The sequence below is a fragment of the Cottoperca gobio genome, chromosome 4 (assembly GCF_900634415.1).
Source record: "Cottoperca gobio chromosome 4, fCotGob3.1, whole genome shotgun sequence".
Lineage (NCBI taxonomy): Eukaryota > Metazoa > Chordata > Actinopteri > Perciformes > Bovichtidae > Cottoperca > Cottoperca gobio.
Genome location: NC_041358.1, coordinates 11,418,298 through 11,442,882, shown reverse-complemented (window position 1 = coordinate 11,442,882; position 24,585 = coordinate 11,418,298). Strand labels below are relative to the sequence as shown.

The 24,585-nt window shown below is 41.5% G+C and overlaps 2 protein-coding genes across 2 annotated transcripts in view; both read right to left on the bottom strand.

Annotated features, from left to right (window-relative positions):
* Nucleotides 1-5,776, bottom strand: part of tm4sf18 (transmembrane 4 L six family member 18) — a 7,582-nt gene extending 1,806 nt beyond the window's left edge. The window contains exons 1-3 of the mRNA XM_029428843.1: nt 5,456-5,776; nt 1,461-1,529; nt 757-899 (exon numbers count right to left, since the gene is read on the bottom strand). Coding sequence (XP_029284703.1) covers nt 757-899; nt 1,461-1,529; nt 5,456-5,635 — 392 coding nt within the window. The 5' untranslated portion in view covers nt 5,636-5,776. The remainder of the gene's footprint in view (nt 1-756; nt 900-1,460; nt 1,530-5,455) is intronic.
* Nucleotides 5,777-8,367: 2,591 nt separating this feature from the next.
* LOC115007099 (glutathione hydrolase-like YwrD proenzyme) lies at nt 8,368-22,829 on the bottom strand. The gene is made up of 12 exons (XM_029429796.1): nt 22,631-22,829; nt 21,387-21,540; nt 21,153-21,306; nt 20,307-20,513; nt 14,041-14,193; nt 13,880-13,967; nt 12,258-12,429; nt 11,258-11,414; nt 10,265-10,447; nt 9,927-10,020; nt 9,752-9,847; nt 8,368-9,077 (listed from the first exon to the last, which is right to left on the bottom strand). Exons 1-12 carry the CDS (start codon nt 22,728-22,730, stop codon nt 8,932-8,934), a joined length of 1,704 nt encoding a protein of 567 aa, XP_029285656.1. The 5' UTR covers nt 22,731-22,829; the 3' UTR covers nt 8,368-8,931.
* Nucleotides 22,830-24,585: the final 1,756 nt, after the last annotated feature.

Here is a 24,585-nt window from a genome sequence, read left to right as displayed (position 1 = left end):
TATACAGTGGCCATTTACCACAGGAAAAAGGGGAAACTGTCAAATAATAAAGTTAGTTTGCAGTAAGCCAACACAGCATGAAAGAGGTGTACACGTATTGTTGCTATGGTTGTGTGCAGTTGAATTCACTTTATACACTTGTTTAGACCTGTGGTTGAACTACAGTGTATTCAGAATGTGTGTGAAAGTTCATTCTTGATCTTGTTGGAAAAGTAGTGTGAAATTAACTCACTCACTCAAGACGCTTAGCTTTTCATTTTCCCACCTGTTTCAGCCCTTTGTGGTCGTACCAATGATGTTAGGAAGTATTAGGGTAGTGTTACAATGAACACAGAAAACACACAAGGCTGCATAACTAGAAATCTGAAACAAGTAGTGATTTCTCCAATGTTTAGTTTTTTTTATCAAAACATGTATTGTGAAAAATCTAATTCTTTACAGCACTCAAGTTCTTTAAGATCCATTTACAGCTGAAATTATAAGTTTATTGATCAATCGACTAATCAATTGATCAGTTAAGCGTTTAAACAACAAAAATGCTCTGGTTCCAGCTTCGGCAATGTGAGGATCTTTTCTCTGTTTTATATTATTGTAAATGCATCACTTTGGGTCTTGGACTGTTAGTTGGACAAAACAAGCAAATTGTGAAAATTGTAATGGAGATTTTCCATTAATCTGACATTTTATAGACTAATTCCTTAATAAACAAATAAATAAACCCCATGCCACCACACGCTAAGTACAATATCTCCCTACCTGCCCCTCTGGTTTTCAAAGGGGTACGACCATCCATACGAGGTGAAGCACTGGGGACCCTGCACCAAGGCGTACCCTGACATGACGAAACAGTAGCCGGACCCCACCAGGCCGACCACAGCTGCCATTACTGACCCGCACATCTGGAGAGAAACACAGACACACAAAGTGAATTTTAATACGAACGTGCACATGTTTGGATGCCTTTGTGAATATATGTGTGACTGCCTGTCTGAATAAATGTAACGTTTCATTTATATGTTTCATAGATCAGATACAGGGGCAGCTGTGACAGTCACACACACAAAGACAGACAGACAGACAGACAGACAGACAAACATACATAACGGGAGCTGTGTATGTGGCTTGAGTAGTGTGAGACAAGCTTACTTTGTTGAATGTTGACTAACAATGGGACCCTTGTTGAATTATCATAGCTGGATTAGCATTAGCATTCCACCTCATAAGGATACAGTGTTGGCTGGCTTAATGACAACTGTGCAGTTAACTCTCCAAGTGATGAGAAAGAAATGGTAAAATGACAGTAAAATGAGAACATTATGCAGAGTTGGGGTAAAAGACCAAATAGCTTAATAATTTTGATTTAAGAAAAGTGAAAACCAATAATAAATGGTCTGTGTGTAGAATTAATGAACATTAACTTAAGTCTTGGTCAGATTTTGAGTGTTATTGAAGTCCCTTACCATTAAGCTCTCATTCCAGCAGCAGCTACATTTCCCCAGAGTGATGAAGACTACAGCTGGAAGCAGCATCTGGGAACACAGAGTTACATTTCTGAACAGCAGCATTTATTTACTTTATACTTGTTTAAGGAAATGGTACACATTGAAACATTTCAGATAAAAAAAGTAGTATAGTAGGCCCAAATATATAGAATTTCTTTGCTGACCACCACCCATATCCATACTTCTCCACCACCCATATCCATACAGCCCCACAAGTCAAATATATCTATACAGCACATGTGCACATACAGCACCTTATATACTTAGCCTGGATGCAATTTCTTGTTCCACCTGTCAATCACCATCATTGTTAAAAGCAGTATTGTTCATATGGATATTACCTAAAATATCTATCACATAGGAAGTAAACAAGTAACATTAGCAACACGAGGCTCTGATTCTCATTACACACTAGAATCAAATGTTTTTGTTTTAGACTCAGTCAGGTTTAACTTTTATCTTCTCACATTTGGCTTAACTTTGAGCAGTCTAAGTCAGCTTTACTTAAGATGAGCTGTGCTCTGAACTTAATGCAAGCACATGCTGACATAGTATGTAGTATGTCAAAGAACATGGCGGAAGGTAAATATGGTGCAATATACAATAAACAGGGAGTTGTTTTGGACACAGCTTTTCACAGCTGTTAGCAGAAACATAGAAAATAGATTTAAATGTATCCTGGACTTAAGTGTTGCATAAGGAGACTTGTTATTGGTGATAAGTAAAACGTCCGGGAACAATAAAGTCATTAGAATTCATCCTCTTGCGCACATCTTTCTTAAATTTATTGTCAATAAATCTGATCATTGTGACAATACAAGGGGTCAAACAAGAGTATCGACAACATAATGTATGTAGTTGTGTGTTTAGAGGGCATTACTGCAAGATCACTGCAGGAGAAAGAGAGAAATAATGGTTTGTTGTTTGTTTCAGGGTTAAGCTCTTCCTCACTTCCTCACTTTTTCCTCTCCTCTTTCCTTTGCAGTTGTCACTCTCTCAGCAGGCAAGGTCTTTAAATCACATCCTAACAGAGGGAGGGAACTTCCCAAGATCCCTGAGATCATAAGTATTGTTACATACACATCCTGGATGTCCCACTAACTCACTATAGAGGCAGAGAGAGACACAGAGGGAAGTGCACACACAGTGAGAAAGGAAGAGAGAAAAAGAAGGCAAAAGGAGAGAGGAAGAGCGGGAGCTAAAGATAGACCTCTCAGAGGGGTTCTGTTTGCTCTTTGACTCTTTAGCGTTCTGTCTTTTCCACAAAGAAAGGAAGAAATAAGGACAGCACAGCAAAAGTAATCTCAGACAAAGGAAAAAAACACAAGTGAAGATGAAGTCATAAAATTCTCCAGAATTAAACACCAGGTTTAGGCTCTCTCTTCTACTATCAGATGCAACAAACTCATATACAGATGAACCCAAACATTAACTACTGATTATTCTGAAATAGTGAGAAAGGCTCTAATCAACCTCAACTGAAGTCAGATCCAGGACATTATTTCTCTTACTGGAGGACTTCCCCTGATTTGGAAGTGTCACCGTGTTTTTGTAAGAACCCGGTTGTGCGGTACACTCCCATTTGCTGCTGTTTGATGTTAACACAAACTTCCTCTTCTCATTAAGAAGTTCAAGGGTCATACTCCCCTCACTTTGATTGTGAACCATCTGAAGGAAGTGTCATTAGCAGCTTGTTAAAGGAATATTTTAAGGTTTTTTTCTTTCTTATAACTTAGACTTAATTATTCATGGTTCATTGTTCTGCATTCTCTTCCGTTTTTAGAAATACTTGGTTTCCCATATCTGTGCTGATTCATCAAAAAGGTTTTCTAACAATGAGATACCGCAGCAGCAAAATGTTCAAACCCTGTTGTACCTTTATACTTGTTTACTTGCTTTGCTCTAAACGTCTGCAAAAGTTAACGGTTAATTTCTCCCTTTTCTGCACGAGAAAGTGAAATATGTGAAAAACTTTTAAATGTTAAAAACAATATTAGACCCACTGTTAGTTTAAAGGGACACACGCTTGGTCATTGGTATATAATTTACTTTTTCGTGAACTATTTTGTTTTCAGATTCTGTTGTTATGTAGATACGGTATCTATTACAGTTATATGCTAAAATGTTCTGAGCTCTCTTTTTTTGACAAACAAACAAAAATCTAAATATTTTACAGACTGAAGATTTGTGTACTCAACTCAAGTGGTTTGCTGGTCAACAAGGTTAATCTGGTTTTAAGGAGGAACAGAGGCGAGACTGTATTTTCCCAAACCAAACTAAAAGAACAGCTCCTTTCTGCTCAGACGGTCCATAAACCAATCAGATCAGCGGCAGCAGCAGACGGATTAACTGTGAACTCACACAACACTTCATTGTTCTGAAGGAGCAACTGCAAACACACTCAGACTGAATGGTGTTTAAAGGGAAACAATTGGCATTTAATCAAATTTTAGTTTATAAATAAGAGTCAAAAGCTTATCCTGCTTACAGATATGTGTTAAAAGATCAATGAATGAAAATGGACAAGAAAAGCAAGTTAAAGGCATTAATGATTGTAAATCAGCATTGCCCGTATATAACAAACATACAATGAGAAAGAAAAGGCTTCAGTCTACATAATAGCACACACTGTATCGACATGTACCAGAGTCTGTCTCTATACTACCACTGAATAAGGGAGGAACACAAGTGATACTAGTTTTCAGTGAAGGCAGCTTCATTTTCTCTGTGGAGAGCTTTAGTGTCACATGGCTGACATTCTGTGAAAGAGTCTTTCATTGTGATTTAATGAGAAAAACAGAAGTCAAAATATGGTTTCAAAGAATGTTACGGATTAGTTTCAGTTAATTTCTATCCCCAGTGCAACTGATAGTGATGGGTTAACCCAGGGGTCTGCAACCTGCGGCTCAGGAGCCACTTTAACCCCTCTGTAGTGGCTCCTGTAGCTTTGACAAAACAAAACATGGAACATGTGTTTTTTGTTGCACAGTGGACAATCTTTCAAAGCGAACACCTCTTATCTTGGAGTTCGAGGTGATATTGTGACACTGAAATAAAATATTTTAAAAGATATTTCGTCAACTAACAAATGCGTCACATTCTACTGCGTCTATGGGCGCGGTGCCTTTCCCTGAAGATGATCTTGAGTTGCAGACCCCCGCCTAACTCGGTATGCTAACCATGGTTAAAACCAAAAAAAGAAAGGTTTCGGAGGAAAATTGTTTAATTATGCGTGGACAGATACATTTGCTTTCCCTATCAATAATAGAAATAAATGTCCAAAACCGGACACAAATACAGATTCTAAACTTTGAGAAAATCTAATATTTAAATCTCTGTAAAAGGCTGCTCTGTACACCAAGCTAACACTGCTGCAACTGCGAGCCAATTTCTTTTTAACAGCTGAAAATGGCCGGAAGGATGTACACCATGTGGAAGAGCTATTATGCTTCAAGTTTTGAATGATGAATTAGGGTTTTGTCTGAATTCTTGTCTCACAAAGAAAAAATATATAATTTTACATATTATATTTATATTGATTGGCATAAAAAACTAAATCTAAAAAGTCATTAACATTCAACAGTTTTTTAAAGAGTGTAAACACACTTGAAGCTTAGGCTGTAAACTAAAAAGTAATTTTGCACTTCATAAACTTAAAAGGAAAGTTATCCCATGATACTAAAGTTGAGCTTTTGAAGAGGGGATAATGGGACCTTAGTGTGTGTTTGTCCTTTCTTCAAAATATGTCACATGCAATGACCGTCACCTAATGTATTACTGTCACCAGACAACTAACGTTAACCTCCAGAAAGCTGAGGTTCTAACCAAAGATGAAAAGTTTGGCATCTGAATATTTTGACTTACCTACAACCTAACCTACATTATAACCCTAGAAATGTAACAAATGTTCATCATCTAATTACAACATAAATTAAGTTTTTTGTTTTACTCACCAATGCTCCCCCTCCTCCAAGTCCACCAAAGTACCAGATGTTGCTGGCCAGGCGGTCCTTCTGGATGTAGCTGGCTTCCCCCATGGGAAACAGCAGCAGCAGGTTGGCCACGATACAGCAGAGGGCCAGAGGCAGCAGGGCCAGACCCAGAGACCTGGCAAATCCCACCGAACAACACATCGCTCACCCAAAAGCACGCTCACAACTGCAGTGAGGAGAGCAGAGAACTGGAATGGGCCGAGGAGAGCAGGAGGAATAGAGAAAGAGGGGAGGGAAGGGTCGGAGCAGCTGGGGGGCCAGGAAACAAAAACAAGTGACGAGAGCCTAATTTATGTGTGTGTGTGTGTGTGTGTGTGTGTGTGTGTGTGTGTGTGTGTGTGTGTGTGTGTGTGTGTGTGTGTGTGTGTGTGTTAGTGTTCAGAACAGAATCTCCTTCCTTACAGATGGAGTTCTGCCATGACACACTGGCCCCAGGAAACACACTCACAGGAAGGTGGCCGACCAATGGCTGCACTGAGCTATCCCAATCCCGTGTGTGTGTGTGTGTGTGTGTGTGTGTGTGTGTGTGTGTGTGTGTGTGTGTGTGTGTGTGTGTGTGTGTGTGTGTTTCCCACAGCTTCTTAGTCAGCCAGGCCTCACACAGCACTCTGAACTATTATTTTCCCTCAGAATGACACATTTCCACTGACTTCTTCAGCCATAGCAATATGTGGTTATTTTTGACCCTGTAATAATGCCATATTTACATTTCTGTTTGGTCAGAAATAAAACCAAAAAGGGTGCATATACTAATGCACCTTTAAAGACTTTATAGACTATTAAAAGTAGTTATCCCGATTCTTAAAAAAAATAACAAGTGAAAATCTTCAATTCAAAATGTTACTTACAGAATGTAAAAGTACAGAAGCATTAACAACTAAATGTATTTCAAGTATCAAAATTAAAGTAAAAATGGCACAGTGTTATGTTACTGGGTCATTATTATTGATGCAGTCAATGTGGAGCTGAGTTTAGTAGTTCAATCTGTAACAATGCATCATATTTTATAAACTGATTACATGTTTTGTATGTAAAAAATGTGTACAGTAACTAGAAACCAAACAGCTGTCAGATAAATGTAGTGGATTAAAAAACAAAAGATTATATATATTGTATATCAAATTGGAAATAAACTACCACATGCCTTGAGCAAATGTAATCAGTTACTTTCCAACACTTGCAAGAAACTTTACTGACATTAAATAGATAAATAGTATTCTCCAAAAAAAAAAAATGTTTCAGAAAAATAAATAAAGATAAACCTTGATGACATCCTATTTTGTAATGTATCACATCTGGATTGAAGGATATACACAACAAAGATTTAGTATTGTTTTTCAATATATACTGTCATTTTAATACATTATAGATCATGGAAACCTTTCAGAAACAATGTAAAAAGTAGAGGTTTCACCAGACACCATTAACATTGTAGATTAGTTTTTAAGCACCAATCCAGTAACGTCTCGTAAATATTCCCAAATTCTCATTTGGCGAGGCCGCCTATTCCTAGGTCAGAATGATACCACAGCTCAGCAGGTCTACGTGGGGCAATAGGGCGCACCATGACTCCTTATAGTGTGGTGTCAGAAAGCTACACACACTATGTATGTTATTATGTGTTTCAGGGGCCCAGCATGTTGTGAGCTGCTTTACAACCCAGCTGGAATGCACCACATCCAGATAAACTGCGCTTTAAAATGAAACTGGCCACTAACGACCTGCTCTAACAAGCTGCTTCCACCAGTGCTAATTAAGACAGATTATGAATAACCGTGTGTTTGAGTGACAGTGAACAGTTGGTACCAGGTGCGGTTTGGAGCTGTAAGGAGATCAACAATGAAACAAAGTCCAACACTATGTTTCCACATCAAGAGATTTGTGTTGAATTGGATTCATGTTTGAGCTGCCTGCTGCAGGGAACAAGCTGTTTACCAACTCACAATTATTTTCATATATCCTTTTCACACAACCAAAGCCACTGAAGCCCTGTCTGTCTGGCTCTGTATTCATCCTGTCTGTGTGGTATGTTGAGGGGCAGCAGGGCGTTTCACAACAGCTAAAAATTCACTAAATGATAAAGCTCATACACATAGACAAAGGCAAAACACCCACTTCATCTATCCTGCTTGACAACTTTCAATGTAATAGATGCATCAAATGCCAGACCATATCTCATGGAGTGTCAAATTACATTTGCATAAGACTGCATAAATGAAAAATTAAGAAATGTGACTGAAGAGGTCAAAAAGCCACACATTTCTCTCAACTTAAGAGAGAACTTGAGAAAAAAAACAACAACAAAAAAGAGGGAAAAAAGAAAACTAGCTGACATAATTATAAATAGAAATGTTTTGTCATCACTAGATTTAATGTCACCGTGCCCGTTGATGGTGGAGCTGGAGAAAAGGTCAGAGAGTAAGCAAATAGCGTCTGGAGACTGTGAAAATACTGAGCAAACTGTAAATACAATCCGACCACTAGTTGTTCTTATGTTTTGTACGAGGTCTACATTTTGAAATTACAGAAGTAGTGTAATATTTTTTTTTAGAAATCATCGCTTGGAGACACATGCAAGTCCTTTGTGAGACATCTTGCTCAAAGTGACCAAAGTGTTGGACAGGACAACTGATCATATCGCTGATTAACATCCTCATTAGTCTCTGTTGTTGACAAAGTAAAACCACAATTCGTAAAACAAAACCCATGCACATCTATGTTGTATAGGTGCTGAATAAAGGGCCTCGCAACATTATTAGCTCCTCCTATTAAAACATACTTTGTTAATGTAATGAAAAAAGAATCAGCGCTTCATCAGGTACAGAAGAATCTGTAGAGGATTATGAAACAACAAAACAATCTTGAGAACTAAGCATTGAAAATAAATTACATTTATTTAATATTTGTAAAAATTTACAAAATCATGAATATATTTAGAATATTAAACAGATCATTTGAAATACAGACTGTTAAATCAGTAAAAAAGTAGAACAATGATGCAAAACTAACTTGAATGGAGATATAACACTGATTCACATCACATTAGTACATTATCTAAATGTCAACCAGAGAACATATGTAACTATCATTTGTTGGGGAAGGAGGGTTATATAATGATATTGTTGTCATTTCTAGTCCATCCGCAACTAATTAAAGACATTGAAACAGATCATTATCTCAACCAAAAGACGGGGAAGGGCATCTTTGGTATGTCATGTAATGTAACACAAAGATTTGTTTTCCGATTTGTTCTTCTATATTTAAGTGCAAACAAAACAGTCCACTAGCTTATAAATGTAGCTTGAACTTAAGAGGATAAAGACACTTTATGAATGCGTATTGTGTTTTGCTATGAAGCTGTGCTATGCGATAGTTATAAATCAATGATTTATCTGAAAATAACATCTACAGGGAAGAGGAGAGGAGGTCCTGCATGTCTAGTATCCCTGAGCACATCCGTCTGCTCTGGGGTCTGATCCCGCCCACAGCACCCTGGACGGAGGATCAGCTTGATTGACAGATGGGTTCCACCAATCCCCCACTGTGATGATCTGTCCCCGCCCAAACTGAGACCTCTGGTGACCTGTGTGTTTGAATGAAAAGATAAATGAAAAAGAAATGCAGTGAGCGCATTAAACTGTTTCACTTTTTATCTGTTTATCTTTCACTGTTGTGCTCTGTAAACCAAAACATCCCAGAATTCTACAGTGACTTTAATCAAGTTGGTGATACAATCATGAAGTGTGTGCTGATCTTCCAGAATGAACAAAAGTAAAAGAAATCATAAGAGATGGTAGGGGGGACTGAAAGGGTAATGGTAGTATTGCACACAACAGAATGATGCCAGGGTAGGGAAGAGAAACGAGCAAAAAGATCCTGTTTGTAAGAGGAAGCAACAGGTTTATGGGAACTGCCGTCTACAGTTATACCTTTTTTTCAGCAATCTTGTTTATAGCCGATACTATACATCAATATATCAATTAATGTAACATATTAACTTTTGAGTAGACTACATGTAGCACCTACTATCATAAAATGAGACAAAATAAAAAAAACTATGATTTGAGTGCAAACTCTTTTAAAAATGAAAGTTTCAGTTACATCGTGCACTACTGCTTGCAAAGGTATTTTGTTTTTATTTGTGTTTTATGAATAAATCAATGAATGGGAGAATGATCTACTTTCTGGAACCATGGCAAACTTATCTTGTAAAAAGGACCATACAGCCACTGCCAAATGCAATTGTGTAAAAGGTACCTGTGATCGGCCAGCTGACTTTGTGGCCCCGTCTTCTCAGCTCCTCGGCTATCTCCTGGCCGATCCCCTCCTCCAGATGAACCGTCCACTGATCAGCTAGACAAACAAAATGTTTAACCAGAATATGCTTTACCTAAGCAGAGGACACATAGACTGTCTTATCTGGTGTTCTTACAGGGCATAGCTGTGTGGTCAGACTGTACATAGACTCTCGGTGCGTCCAGAGCTTGTTGAGGATTCATCCCAAACTCCAACATGTTCAACAACACCTAAACACAAGAGCAACTAATTAACACATTAAACTCAATCATGTTCAAATAATTTTGAGTAAGAACCAAATCCTAGCTTGGTGCACAAAAAAATGTGTGTCTCTAATTACGATTTCTCTAATGCCTGACAATAAAATAACCAATAGCAAATTATTTGCAAACGGGCGAGGGACATATCTTGCATACTTTATCTTAAAGCTAATTCTGCACCTCATGCTCCACCTCAGTCTATTCTCGATCATACCTGGACGTGTCCTTGTGGTTGCATCAAAGCCCCCATCACCCCCAGTGCAGCAAGGAGTCGTGTTTTTCCTGATTTGATTGCAGAGTCAGTGAGAAGTGCAGGTATTATGGTGTGATATGGCCGCTTCCCCCCAGCCACACAGTTAATATGGTCACGACGCAGAGAAAAGCTGGCACCGCGATTCTGTTAGCGGGAACAAAGAGATTTCAGATAATGATGCACACCAGAAATCAACATTTTGTTTTAAAGAAATCTGGGAATTTTACTTTAATAGTGGATTAGTTATATGGAAATTATTTATTGCATATTACTTTGTAACTACAGCAATATGTCTTCACAAGTCTGGTCTATGATTTTCATAAATATTTACCAGCACACACATACTAGACGCAGGATAATAAAGTATAAAAATGTGCAACTTCATTCATGCCTGCCATTGTACATGTTCTGTAATTGTCTTGGTTTAACCAACATAGATTGGGCTGCAACTAACAAATATTTTCATTGTTGATTATTCTGTTCTCGATTAATCGATTAGTTGTTTGGTCTATAAAATGTAAAGAAATGTTGACCCGTGTTTCCCCAACCCCAAACATTATGTCCTGTAATGTCTTGTTTTGTCCACAACTCAAAGACGTTCAGTTTACTGTCATAGAGGAGTAAAGAAACCAGAAAATATTTACATTTAAGAAGCTGGAAAAAGAAAATATTATATTCTGAAGAAATTATCAAAATAGTTGCAGATTCATTTAATAGTTGACAGCTAATATATTAATCGATTAATCTTTGGAGCTCTACATGAAATATTCCCACACTTACGCTGCTCTTCTAGTAAAGGATTGCTGTACTTCAGTGTCACACTGGAATTTGATTCTTATTCATCAAATCTGATGTCCCCACCTACTCTGCAGTGCCTGGACAACAGTCAGTGGTACATAACCATCTCTACGTCACATGCACACAAACTCATACCCACTTTCTGACCCCTCAGACCTGTAGTGAGAATCCACAATCCTTCGGGACCAGCCCACTGCCAAAACCCATATATGTGCTGTTGACAAACGAACAGGCGTTGCCCTGACTGTCAATCACACAGAAATAGACTGTGTCACTTCCTGTCGTCAAGCCAGGCTCCACTTGTTCCATGGCCCTACAGTAAAAACACACATAAACCATTGTTGTTGCTGCTGTTTTCATCTGCTGGTACAAGCTACATATTTTAGCATACACACATGAGCACGATATTAATATTGCCATCCAACTCTCCTTTTATCAAATTTTCTTAAAGATAAATAATGAGGCAAAACTACTGAATCTGATTTATTTTAGAAAGTATTATAAATATTATATTTGTACCCAATATATTTAATAGGAAAATGTAAGTCCTAATGTAGAATCACAAGGCCCCAAGTGCCAACCTCGCACATCGGAAACAGTTATAATCTTTTTGATTGTGTGCTTTAGACTACCTGTCCTCTCACAGCTTGTCAGTCGTAATGTTATGATCAGAACAAGTTGTTCAATGTCATACATCACTAATAAACCATATGCTAGCCTTGGACATATTGTAGAGTGTTAGCTGAGAAATCTAGTTGCCAGCTGCATGTAAACACAGGTTTAACTGTAACCATGTTATTGCAGTGCATGTAATGTGATCTGTAATTTACTGCTTTCATGTTTATTATGTGCATGTGTGTGTGTGTATGTGTGTGTGTGTCTGTGTGTGTGTTAAGATATCATTCTGGTTTTTTATACATTTATAGTCTATTTGTCTCAGAGCTGATAAAGGTTCAAAGTCTACAGTACTGATCAGTAAATACATACTGTCACACACACACACACACACACACACACACACACACACACACACACACACACACACACACACACACACACACAGGTCAGGGGAGAAGTAAGAGTCTACAGTCCTATCTAAAATCAACAGAGCACAACTGGCACACACTGGTACCAACAGACACACAGAAACACACACCTGTCCGTGCTGATGCGCTGCGCTCGCTGGTGGCTGTAGCTCTTGTCCAGTAAGGTTTCCAGAGGGATTGTCACATGGTCAGGGTCGCCCAGGTAACGCACAGCGTCCGTTAGTGACAAGCGCAGAGCCTCCACCAGTACATGGATGTAGTCAGAGCTGTTATGGCCTGCAGCTACGCACACACAACAGTTTAGTGTGAATCGAATTCTATGATTTAATATATATAATTTTTTGTTTGACTTTTGGTTGTGTCCCCTTGAAGAGGTAGAGGAAAGGTTGACAGCATCTTCTGACAAATGTGAAGCGGACATTATCTAGTGAATTTACCTAAATTAACATGTCGTCGTCATTTCTAACTCCGCCAATCAGGAAATGTTTCCGCTTCGGTTTGTTTGTCCGTTTGTCTGCAGGATTAAGGCCCAACTTTCATGAAACTCGGTAGAAGGATGTGGAGGTTACACAAATTATTTTTCACTTATGGAATCGATCTTGGTGGCGGTCTGCGCTCTCCTAGTGCCCTTCGAGTTTTCTTTACTTGCTGTGACTAAAGATATTTGACATTGTAGGAGTTATCCCAGTTCAAGTAGCAAGCTACGTGAACCAACCATCCATCCATTCTCTATACCTGCTTATCCTGTAAAAGGTTGCAGCGGATTAACCTTTTCCCAGCTGACACTGGCTGAATCAGGAACACAGTTGACAGGTCACCAGGTCAATATCTCAGGGCTACAATGGAGAACTATTACATAGATTTCAGAGTGAGTCTGCCATAATGGTCACAATAATGGGGCTTGTTGTGACTGAATAGAGTGCTACAGGAATTAGTCTTAAATCTGGGAAACAAATTAACATTTTTGCAATTCCGGTTCCTTGTGTTGAAGTAAAAATGTTTAATACGTTTTAGGTTAGATGTCTGAAATAAGGTATGTGGTTAACAGAGATTTACAAGTTTTATTCTGCAACATAAAGTAAATGTCAGTAAATACCCCACTCGTGAATTTAGAAAAAAAAAGGCTCATGAGCTTTATATAATCCAGTGAACAGTTCACTGGACTAGAACATTGTTTCTGGAAACAACTGTTTTAGAGTGTTTCATGTGTCATTATTAAATGTTTTGACCCACATTAACTGAATTCCATTCACCTCCATTGTAATGTTGTGGGGGAAGAGATTTAAGAGGAGAATATCTCATTCCAGGCAAATAAAACCAAGACTAATATGAGTAATAATGTGAGTTTGCTATGGCTTTATTGTTTCTATGAAGTGAGGGTGGCAGTCCCTCATTATTTGGTACTTGTTGAACGTCCCAATGAGTTGATTGGAGTGTTATTCAGACCACCTGTTGCACAGGGTGTGGGGACTGGTTCCTAATTAAGAATTGAGAGCATCTTGGTGCGTTTCCCATCATAGCCAACCAGGGTGTGACGATGCCCTTTCTTTATGGCTTAAGGGAGGTAGAAAATTGCACACCCACTGCATTCTGATCCTTCATTGACTTCATCTCATTTCAGCAGATTTTTTTCGGCCTATGGTCTTTAGGCCATTTCGACTCAGCCACATCCCCAGACTAATATCAATATTTGAGATTCTCTAGTATGAAGTATCAGCATGCTAGTAAATACCTTTGAGAGGGAAGTTCTCCAGGATATTGAGCAGCAGCAGGGCAGCCAATCCTTGACTGTTTGGGGGAGGCTCCCACAGACGCACACCCTGAACACACAATGGAGTCATTCATGCTGTTGACCATGTTATCAAAATACAGAATAGTGGTCGGTGACCTCACCTTGTATTCTGTGCTTATGGGTGTGACGACCTCACTGTCATGGCTGCTGAGATCATCCAGGGTCATGACCCCTCCGTTTTGGTTGATGATATCGACAATGGCTTGGGCCACTCTGCCCTGGTAGAAAGCCGGTTTGCCACGCTCACCAAGGTCCTGTCGATACAATCAGTCCAACAATCAATCAACTTACTCTGGCTGCCCATCTACATGTTTTAACACAAACATCAAAATATGATGTAATGCAACAAGTCTAGAGTGTGAAAGATATGAGGGTGATGTGTCCACTATTGTGTGTATCTGCAAACCAATCAATGTTAGCGAATGAACAGTATGGTGTGTGTGACTGTGTGATTTTTCACCACAAGAAAGTAATGTACACCATCATCGCTGAGGAATGACCGTTATGATGCCATGGAAACCCTCAATCAATGAGGCTGAGGTCACTGCTATTGTTTCTTTTGTCTAAGTAACGTGACTGAGTGTGTGTAGGGGTTATCATGGCGTGCTTGGCAGTGTTCCTGCATTATTGAATTACTAAAGACTGAGTGTTTGATGTCATAATTCAGAAGAGCATTGATCCGAGCATGCTTTACTGGTGACACACAAGCAGACAAACACACACACACACACACGGTGGGCGTCAGCCATCGTTCTAGTAAAGTCTCACTGACAGGAAACTACAGAATGAGCCTGGTTTTATGAAAGTTATATTGTCTGCACACACACACAAACAATAACGTTTGCGCATTCACATAAGGCGCAGGAAACAAGAAGACTAGGAACAAAATGTACCATCTCACTTACTATGGTTTAAGAGTTGCAGCATCACATCACAACATCTAAATTATGTTCAAAGAACATTCTCAAGCATTTCAGTAAAAATGTTGAATCTAAATTCCTTTACAATGTAGCTGACTCAAGCAATTATTAAAAGTCAGACACACAAAGGTACAAATTCTGTCCAGTTACAGGACATTGATAATAAAAAAGCACCTGAGCTAACTTGCTAACATGCTCATAATACAATACACGCTGAAAATGTTTTATGAGTGTTTGAACATTTTTGCATGTTTTGTATGGGAAAGGTAAGAAAGTAAGGATTGTATGGCAACTTTTGACAGGTTCATTCACCTTCATTGTAGAAAATGCAAAGTCTAAGTTGCTGAAAATTGTTACTTTACTCCATCCATCCATCCATCGTCTACCGCTTATCCGGGATCGGGTCGCGGGGGCAGCAGCTCCAGTAAGGAACCCCAATCTTCCCTTCTCCGGGCCACATCCTCCAGCTCCGACTGGGGGATCCTGAGGCGTTCCCAGGCCAGTGAGGAGATATAATCTCTCCACCGAGTCCTGGGTCTTCCCCAGGGTCTCCTCCCAGCTGGACGTGCCTGGAACACCTCCCTAGGGAGGCGCCCAGGTGGCATCCTTACTAGATGCCCGAACCACCTCAACTGGCTCCTTTCAACGTAAAAGGAGCAGCGGCTCTACTCCGAGTCTCTCATGGATGGCTGAGCTTCTCACCCTATCTCTAAGGGAGACGCCAGCCACCCGTCTGAGAAAACCCATTTCGGCCGCTTGTACCCGTGATCTCGTTCTTTCGGTCATGACCCAGCCTTCATGACCATAGGTGAGGGTAGGAACGAAGATCGACCGGTATATTGAGAGCTTTGCCTTCTGGCTCAGCTCTCTTTTCGTCACAACGGTGCGGTAAAGTGACTGTAATACCGCCCCCGCTGCTCCGATTCTCCGGCCAATCTCTCGCTCCATTGTCCCCTCACTCGCGAATAAGACCCCGAGGTACTTGAACTCCTTCACTTGGGGTAATGGCTCATTCCCTACCCGGAGTAGGCAATCCACCGGTTTCCTGCTGAGAGCCATGGCCTCAGATTTGGAGGTGCTGATCCTCATCCCAACCGCTGCACACTCGGCTGCGAACCTGATCCAGTGACTGTTGAAGGTCACAGACCGATGATGCCATAAGGACCACATCATCTGCAAAGAGCAGCGATGAGATCCTCAGGTCACCGAACTGCAACCCCTCTCCTCCACGACTACGCCTCGATATCCTATCCATGAAAATCACGAACAGGATTGGTGATAAAGCGCAGCCCTGGCGGAGGCCAACATCCACGGGAAACGAGTCCGACTTACTGCCGAGTATCCGGACACAACTCTCGCTTTGGGCGTACAGGGATTGGATGGCCCTCAAAAGTGACCCCCTCACCCCATACTCCCGCAGCACCTCCCACAGTATCACCCGGGGGACCCGGTCATACGCCTTCTCCAGATCCACAAAACACATGTAGACCGGATGGGCGTACTCCCAGGCCCCCTCCAGGATCCTTGCAAGAGTAAAGAGTTGGTCTGTTGTTCCACGACCAGGACGGAATCCGCATTGTTCCTCTTCAATCAGAGGTTCGACTACCGGCCGAACCCTCCTTTCCAGTACCTTGGAGTAGACTTTACCAGGGAGGCTGAGAAGTGTGATACCCCTGTAGTTGGCACACACTCTCTGGTCCCCCTTTTTAAATAGGGGAACCACCACCCCGGTCTGCCAACCCCTAGGCACTGTCCCAGACTTCCACGCAATGTTGACGAGGCGTGTCAACCAAGACAGCCCCTCAACACCCAAAGCCTTCAGCATTTCTGGACGGATCTCATCAACCCCTGCGGCTTTGCCACTGTGGAGTTGTTTGACTACCTCAGTGACTTCCATCAGGGAAATTGACGATGATCCCCCATCAGCTTCCAGCTCTGCCTCAACCATAGAGGGCGTGTTAGTCGGATTCAGGAGTTCCTCAAAGTGCTCCTTCCAGCGGCCGATAACCTTCTCAGTTGAAGTCAGCAGGGTTCCACCCTTGCTGTACACAGCTTGGATGGTTCCTCACTTCCCCCTCCTGAGGTGCCGGATGGTTTTCCAGAAGCACCTTGGTGCCGACCGAAAGTCCTTCTCCATAGCTTCTCCGAACTTCTCCCACACCCGCTGCTTTGCCACTGACACGGCAGAAGCTGCCGCCCTTCTAGTCCTTCGATACCCTGCAACTGTTTCCGGAGTCCTCCCGGATAACATAACCCGGAAGGACTCCTTCTTCAGTCGGACGGCTTCCCTGACCACCGGGGTCCACCACGGTGTTCGAGGGTTACCGCCCCTTGAGGCACCTAAGACCTTCAGACCACAGCTCATCACCGCAGCTTCAGCAATAGAGGTTTTGAACATCGCCCACTCAGGTTCAATGCCCCCAACCTCCACAGGGATGGCTGAAAAGCTCCGCCGGAGGTGTGAGTTAAAGATCCCCAGGACAGGGGCTTCCTCCAGACGTTCCCAGTTCACCCGTTTGGGTTTACCAGGTCTGTCCAGAGTCTTCCCCCACCCCTTGATCCAACTCACCACCAGATGGTGATCAGTCGAAAGCTCCGCCCCTCTCTTCACCCGAGTGTCCAAAACATGCGGCCTCAGATCAGATGATACGATTACGAAATCGATCATTGACCTTTGGCCTAGGGTGCTCTGGTACCACGTGCACTTATGAGCATCCTTATGTTCGAACATGGTGTTTGTTATGGCCATTCCATGACTAGCACAGAAGTCCAACAACAAACGACCGTTCGGGTTTAGATCAGGGAGGCCCTTCCTCCCAATCACGCCTCTCCAGGTGTCTCCATCGTTTGCGTTGAAGTCTCCCAGCAAGACTACGGAGTCCCCTACTGGAGCCCCCTGCAGGACTCCATTCAGGGTCTCTAAGAAGGCTGAATACTCAGAACTGCGGTTTGGGGCATAGGCACAAACAACAGTCAGAGTTTTCCCCCCCATAACCCGAAGGCGTAGGGAGGTGACCCTCTCGTCCACTGGGATAAACTCCAACGTAGCGGCGCTCAGCCGGAGGATAGTGAGTATCCCCACCCCGGCCCGACGCCTCACACCTTGGGCAACTCCGGAGAAGAATAGAGTCCAACCCCTATCCAGGAGTACGGTTCCAGAGCCAAGACTGTGCGTGGAGGTAAGCCCCACCAGATCCAACTGGTAGCGATCCACCTCCCGCACTAGTTCCGGCTCCTTCCCCCACAGAGAGGTGACGTTCCACGTCCCCAGAGCCAGCCTCTGCTGCCCGGGTCTGGTCCGTCGAGGTCCCTGACCATCACTGCCACCCGTGTGACAGCGCACCCGACCCCAGCGGTTTTTCCCATGAGTGGTGGGCCCACAGGATGGATGGATGGGAGGCACCACGTAGCTTCTTCGGGCTGTGCCCGACCGGGCTCCGTGGCAAACCCGGCCACCAGGCGCTCGCTGTCGGGCCCTCCCTCTGGGCCTGGCTCCAGACGGGGGCCCCGGGCTTCCTCCGGGCAGGGTCTCTCCTTTCCTTTCCCTTTCTTTCATGAAGTCGTTTTTGAACCATTCTTAGTCTGGCCCCTCACCTGAGACCAATTTGCCTTGGGAGACCCTACCAGGAGCACTAGGCTCCAGACAACACAGCTCTCAGGTTCATAGGGACACACAAACCTCTCCACCACGATAAGGTGATGGTTCCCATGTTACTTTACTATGAAGTATAATAGTCATTACCGCATTGCCTCTGGTAAAGCACAATCCCCCCCACCCCTACCCCCCCGGCAATGGTAGAGTCCCCTCAAAATTGTATAAGTGTGCTAAGGGCAAAAAATAGAAATTAAAAAAGGTGCAAGTTTACTTTTAATTAACTACTGAAACACGATTTCTTCATTAGTGTCAACATTGTCTTCATCGTCAAGGGTAACCTCCTCGGCATTTTGACAACTGTGAAAATATGCTGCTCTTTCTGTAGGTGGAAGCTTCTGTGGATCAATTGGTGTTTTGCTTGTCGACACCATCTCCATGTATTTAGCGTACCTTAGACTGTTCAAAGAATCATCTGCTCTGCCTCCATATAAGATAACATATAACCGGATACCAGCTTTGCCAATCTGTTCCACTGTCGCCTCAGGATTGGTCATCAAGAAGGATATCTGCTGCAATTCTTCTGATTGTTTTATCGTCTTCTAAAGACTGGTTTTGCCATGCCCACATGTTGCAGAGGTGGTGTCGCAACCACTCCATGCATGGATGAACAGGAGATGGGATGTAACTACTTTGGCAGCTTTGTTAACAAGGTCTTGAATTTGCAACACCTTCAAACCATTCTTTGCCTCTGAATGGAAGTATATATCAGCCATATTCTGGTTCCAATGGTACATCAAGAGGACAAGTACATCTGTGTCATCTGCTACTACACTTCCTTGTTTTGCAGATTGAAGGACACATTCCACTATCATTGTGACAGCATCTCCAGTACTGTTGTGCACGATCTGACCATCAGCTTCCAAGCATCGACTCAGCAACGCGATGAACTGACTTTTGTTCTTTTCATTCGAGAGAAAGGTTTGCTGGTCATCGTGAGCCTTTGTAGATTCACTAAGCTGAATATCGGCACATGTTTTTCCAACTCTTCTCTGGTGCTCGTGATCTTTGATTGACGGACCCTGTTCGTAGCCATCAAACACGATGCAACAGTCGCCATACCTTGCACGCACATAGTTGGCATATTGTATCGTTATGTATTTTTTTTTATGCACTCGTAACCAAGCTTTTGTACCTAAAACACAGGCAGCCCATTGTAGTTTTATTGGCAATACCTACATTACGTAGTATTGTATTCGATGATTATTTTAAATGGAGTAGCAAAGTAATTTAGATCCGCTCAGAGACAGAACATCTTTCATTAAAAGTATGCTTATATTGATGTAATTTGTTTATGCCCCACAGTAACGTATAAATACCAAAAAATAAAAAATATTCAAATACAAATAAACAAATTTCCCCAAAGGGGATTTTTGCAGATTTTGGATATGTTGTTCTGCTCAGAAGTCTGCTTTATACCATTTTTGTCCAGGTAGCACCTAATTTTACTCTTCAAAGACCAGACTATACAGGCTCCCTCCCTTCCCTCTCTAGTTGCCTCATTTAATGTCCTTCCTACTATGCCACCCCTGTATTCCTCCCTCCACCTTCCTTGTTTTCCTTCTATATTGAGTCCATCACGCTAATTAGTTCAGGGTTGATTACCCACAAAGCCGCAGGGTTCATCCAATGTCTTCCCATTTAGATGGCTAAGTCATGTTTAGAAAAAGACAGCAACCTCTGGGAGGATGTGGCACCAGCACAGCGTTTTCTCTGTGGTTTTACATTGTTCAGAAAAAATGTTGCACATGACCTATAAACGGGCTAGTTGTATGTTTTAGTTTCAAGGATTTACCTTCAGGGTCTGGGCCAGGATAGGGTTTCTGAATACTTGTCCACATTTGGGTGCATGACCATCAATCAGCAGGTCTCCACCTAGTTCCTTCCCAGCATCTCTCAGAGCAGACACCCATTTCGCCCAGTGGTAAGCTGTTACCTCGGCAACAGGAAACCCCACATCTGCGAGCTCCGCTGCTCTGGTCAGCACCTCCTGCAAGGACAGCTAGGAAAACAGGGAGAGGAAACACACGCTTATTACCTCACAGGAAACCTCACTATGCAGGAAGTGTGAGTCATTGTTTTTAGAAGAAATATCTGGAGACTAAAACTGGTTTGTAATTTTCTCTGAGGGTTTTCCAGTCAGAAACAAACATCTAGTATTTTCTATAAATCTGTGCAAATGAGAGGAAACGTCAGGGGCTACTTTATGCCAAAATTCTACTTTAGTTAATAATGTATTATATTTTCAAAGACACATTCTGACGAAACAAAACGCACAGTAAATGTGTTGCATTCATCTCATCCCCTTATTTATATGTGAGTAGGCACAGCTATTGTATATATAATGTATATTATAAATGAAATGATTCAAGATTAAATAGACTATATTAATAGTGAATTTATCCTTGATTTACCTTTAACACTGTTTAGAACACAAAGAAGAGTCTTACTTCCAAGTTGAGTTGGTGGTGTGTTTCAATATGGTTCTTTTTGCAGTGTTTACACTTTTATGTCAAATAAATGATTAGATGGGTTTTTGGCTACCTGGGTCTTGCATAAACACATACCAACACACACAGTTCTACACAGATGGATACGAGGATACGAGAACACACACACACACACACACACACAGCCAAACCTTGTGACTACCAAACAGCTGTACGGTATCGCACCAGCATGCAGGGGCCCCTGGTACTGTGACATTCAAGGCATCAAAAGGTGAAGGAGGGGCCTCCGCAGTGTAACCACGTCCTTCCAGGAAGTCGAGGGTCTGCGCCCTGGGCGAACGACCACTGAGGAGGTCACAGAGAGAGGCTCAGCTAACCATTCTGTACTAAAAAGACAACAATCGCTGCGAAGGAAGAATCTCTACCTGCCGTTAATTCCTCCAATCTCTCCAGTTTCTCCGTTGTAGAACAAGCAGAAGGCGTCTCCACCAGGACCGGTGCTGCACGGCTCTGTTACTGCCAGCGCTGCTGCTATGGCAACCGCAGCATCTGCTGCATTACCACCACGCTTCAGGATGTCTGGACACAAACACATACCCATGCTAACTAATATACCCCTAGTGCCTAAGAGGTCCTTACCAGAGTATGTTTTAGGTGAATGTACTATTAATCTGGGTACCTCACACATGGAGTAATTTTCCACAACATATTACAAACAATTTATATGTGCAAACAGTTAGGGATTTACTTTAAAAGTCTTCAAGGTATCCAACTCTGAGACCCTCAACTTCAAATGTCCCACGTCCCATGTTTATTTACAATCTACCACCCGCATTACCTTAAAATTAGTAAAAGCAAGTACACATAGATTTTCTTACCATTTTGACATTAAAGGGAACCATTGGCTGCCTTGGCTGTATTCAAAATTAGTAAACACTTTATAAATAAATGGTTGCCAGTAATAGGAGATTGTAGTATTTGCTAGGAGGTGAAACGATTAGACAATCAGTCCATTGTCTCAAGCAAAATTGCCAGTTCCAAGCTGTCAAATATGAGGATGTGCTGCTCTAAGCTCTCTTATATGGTGGTAAACTACATATATTTTAGTTTGAGGCAGTTGGTTGGACAAAACCAGCAAATTAAAAAATGTCACCTTGAGCTCAGGGAGATTGTTTCAGTTACCCTATTCTCTAACTAACATATTACAGACAAAACAATTAATCGATTATTCAAGAACATTGGTATGGTCCTTTAAATGTATGTAAGCTACTATATCACATACAGTATGGGGTATAAAAGATTGAAAAAAATATCTTCTTCACCAAATAGCCACAGTGTATTACTATATGAATGTGAGTGGGGTTAGACTCAGCCTAGCCTGCTTTAAAAGGTTCCCATGTTCTGTGTTTCTGGTCCTCCAGTTCTCCTTCATGGCACTTGTTGTGCTAACAGTTTAGCAGCTAGTTCGCTAGCATAAAGTTATGTTAACCCTCACTACACTAACTAATGTCTAGAACTAAGTCATGGCCTGTGCTTTTGTGTTGCAAATTGGTCTTGATAACATAAATATGCTCTTTGTTCTCAGTTTCCTGATGTTATTAGTTGAGGTTTTTTTATTAACAGATTTCTGCCTGACATTTAGATCTCCATGGCAACTGTTTCCACTCACCGAGTCCTACACAGGACGCCAGCGGCTGGCTGGACGCCACACAGCCGTGTAAACACACCACAGGAGACCGACGAGAGGAGAAGGTTAAGTCGGTATCCATCCCGCTTTAACTACCAGCGACTTTTGCTAACAGCAGGGCAACCTAACGGGACAAAAATTACAATTTACAACTTCTGATCGGTTACTCGGGTATCGAGTGAGTTTGTCTCCACTAGGACGGCAGCAGAGAAACTGATGACAGATTACATCGATTGATGCTTTTGTTTCAGCAGCAACAGAAAATACAATTAGACTTTGAAAACAGAAATAATCCCAATCACGCAGCCTGTTTTTATTCCAGGTTGATATTCCCATTTTATTTTTCAAGTATAAATAATTCAAGAGGGATCATGGTGGAAAAAGTTAGTTAGAGGTATATTTGTCATAGTGACCCACCAGAAAGATCTTGCAGTTTGTCCTGTTAGTCTTGATGTTTTTTGTTTTTTCAGAAAACACAAAAAGACCACGGCTCCTATAACAGTAGCAGGCTACATTAGGAATAAATTAAACCATAATGAGGTTCAATTATAGACATAACCAGACGTTTGTCTCGACATCTCCAAAAAGTGTAGGTGAAATTAAATAAAATGTCTACAGGAGAAGGGAACAAAAACAAAATAAAACATCTGACGAAACATAACCGCATCAAGAAAAAGGAGGAGATAAAAGCTGTTGGGCCCTCTGGTGTTAAATATCCTACCAGACAGGCATCAAACAGTCAGGGGAGGGATGGAAAGAGTCTTTTTAATGTTCATAATGTCAGAACCATTTTTATGTTCTTCTTTTTTCTTTTTAATAAAAATAAAGTAAAAATAATGATTATCAGTGAGACCAGAGGCCATCATACGATCCAAAGCAACTTTGTTAAAATGGCCACAGATTAATGATTTATTTGGGTGCATGTCTTTGTCTTTGTCACCGTAAAAAGAGCAAATATATTCATAAACCTTTCAAAATCAATGATTTTATGATGGATCTATTTTAAACAATCTTAACTCAAGTTTACAGGATGAACATGGGATAACTATATAATCACTTTATTAGTCAAAAATAGTTGCACATGTGATTAAAGTGATTACCAGGCAGGTTTGTGGTCAGGTGATCTTTTTTGGGGTTTTATTGTGATAAATGCAAAACATTGTGTGAAAGTATTATGTTTCACTCATATGTCTCACATCTGTAATATGTGATGAAATATTATTTATGAGTAATTATCCAAAGTTGACTAATAGACTTAACTAATAAAGATGTATTTCTTGTTACTCACTAAACCAGTGGTAGGTGCCCATCAGCCATGAGGGCCCCGCTGTATCGACCAACTGTCTGTCACTTCCTCTTCTGTCTCCATGTACACAAAACACATGGTAAAACATTAACCACTGTGCCTTCACCAATGTGTGCACACAGGGGTATGTTATCCCACATTAAAGTTTGTGTTTGCATACATGTGAATGTGTGTTTGTACGTGTGTGTGTGTGTGTGTGTGTGTGTGTGTGTGTGTGTGTGTGTGTGTGTGTGTGTGTGTGTGTGTGTGTGTGTGTGGGTGATTGGGTGGGGGTGTGTGTGTGTGATCTTGTTATATTACAACTGGCTGCTATAAAAGTGAAGCAGTGAGGGAAGGGTGGACTATAAAGGCTCCAATATAGCATCAACCGAATAAGAAACCGGACAGGTGGGGCAGACAAGCTGGTTCAGAATATCCAGTAAGGCGGATAGGGTTTTTAGAATAAACCACCTTCCAGCCTTAGAGTTGTAAAGAGAAATTGTGAGGAGGTGTTGGAAAGCTGCAGTTGGAGATAAATATAGGCCTAATACTCAACAGGTGGAGCGCTAATATTCGCCTGTACAACTTGGAGTGGACTAGGACTGGACCAGATTTAAGTCTAAACCTCAATTCTAGAACAAATTGAAAGGTC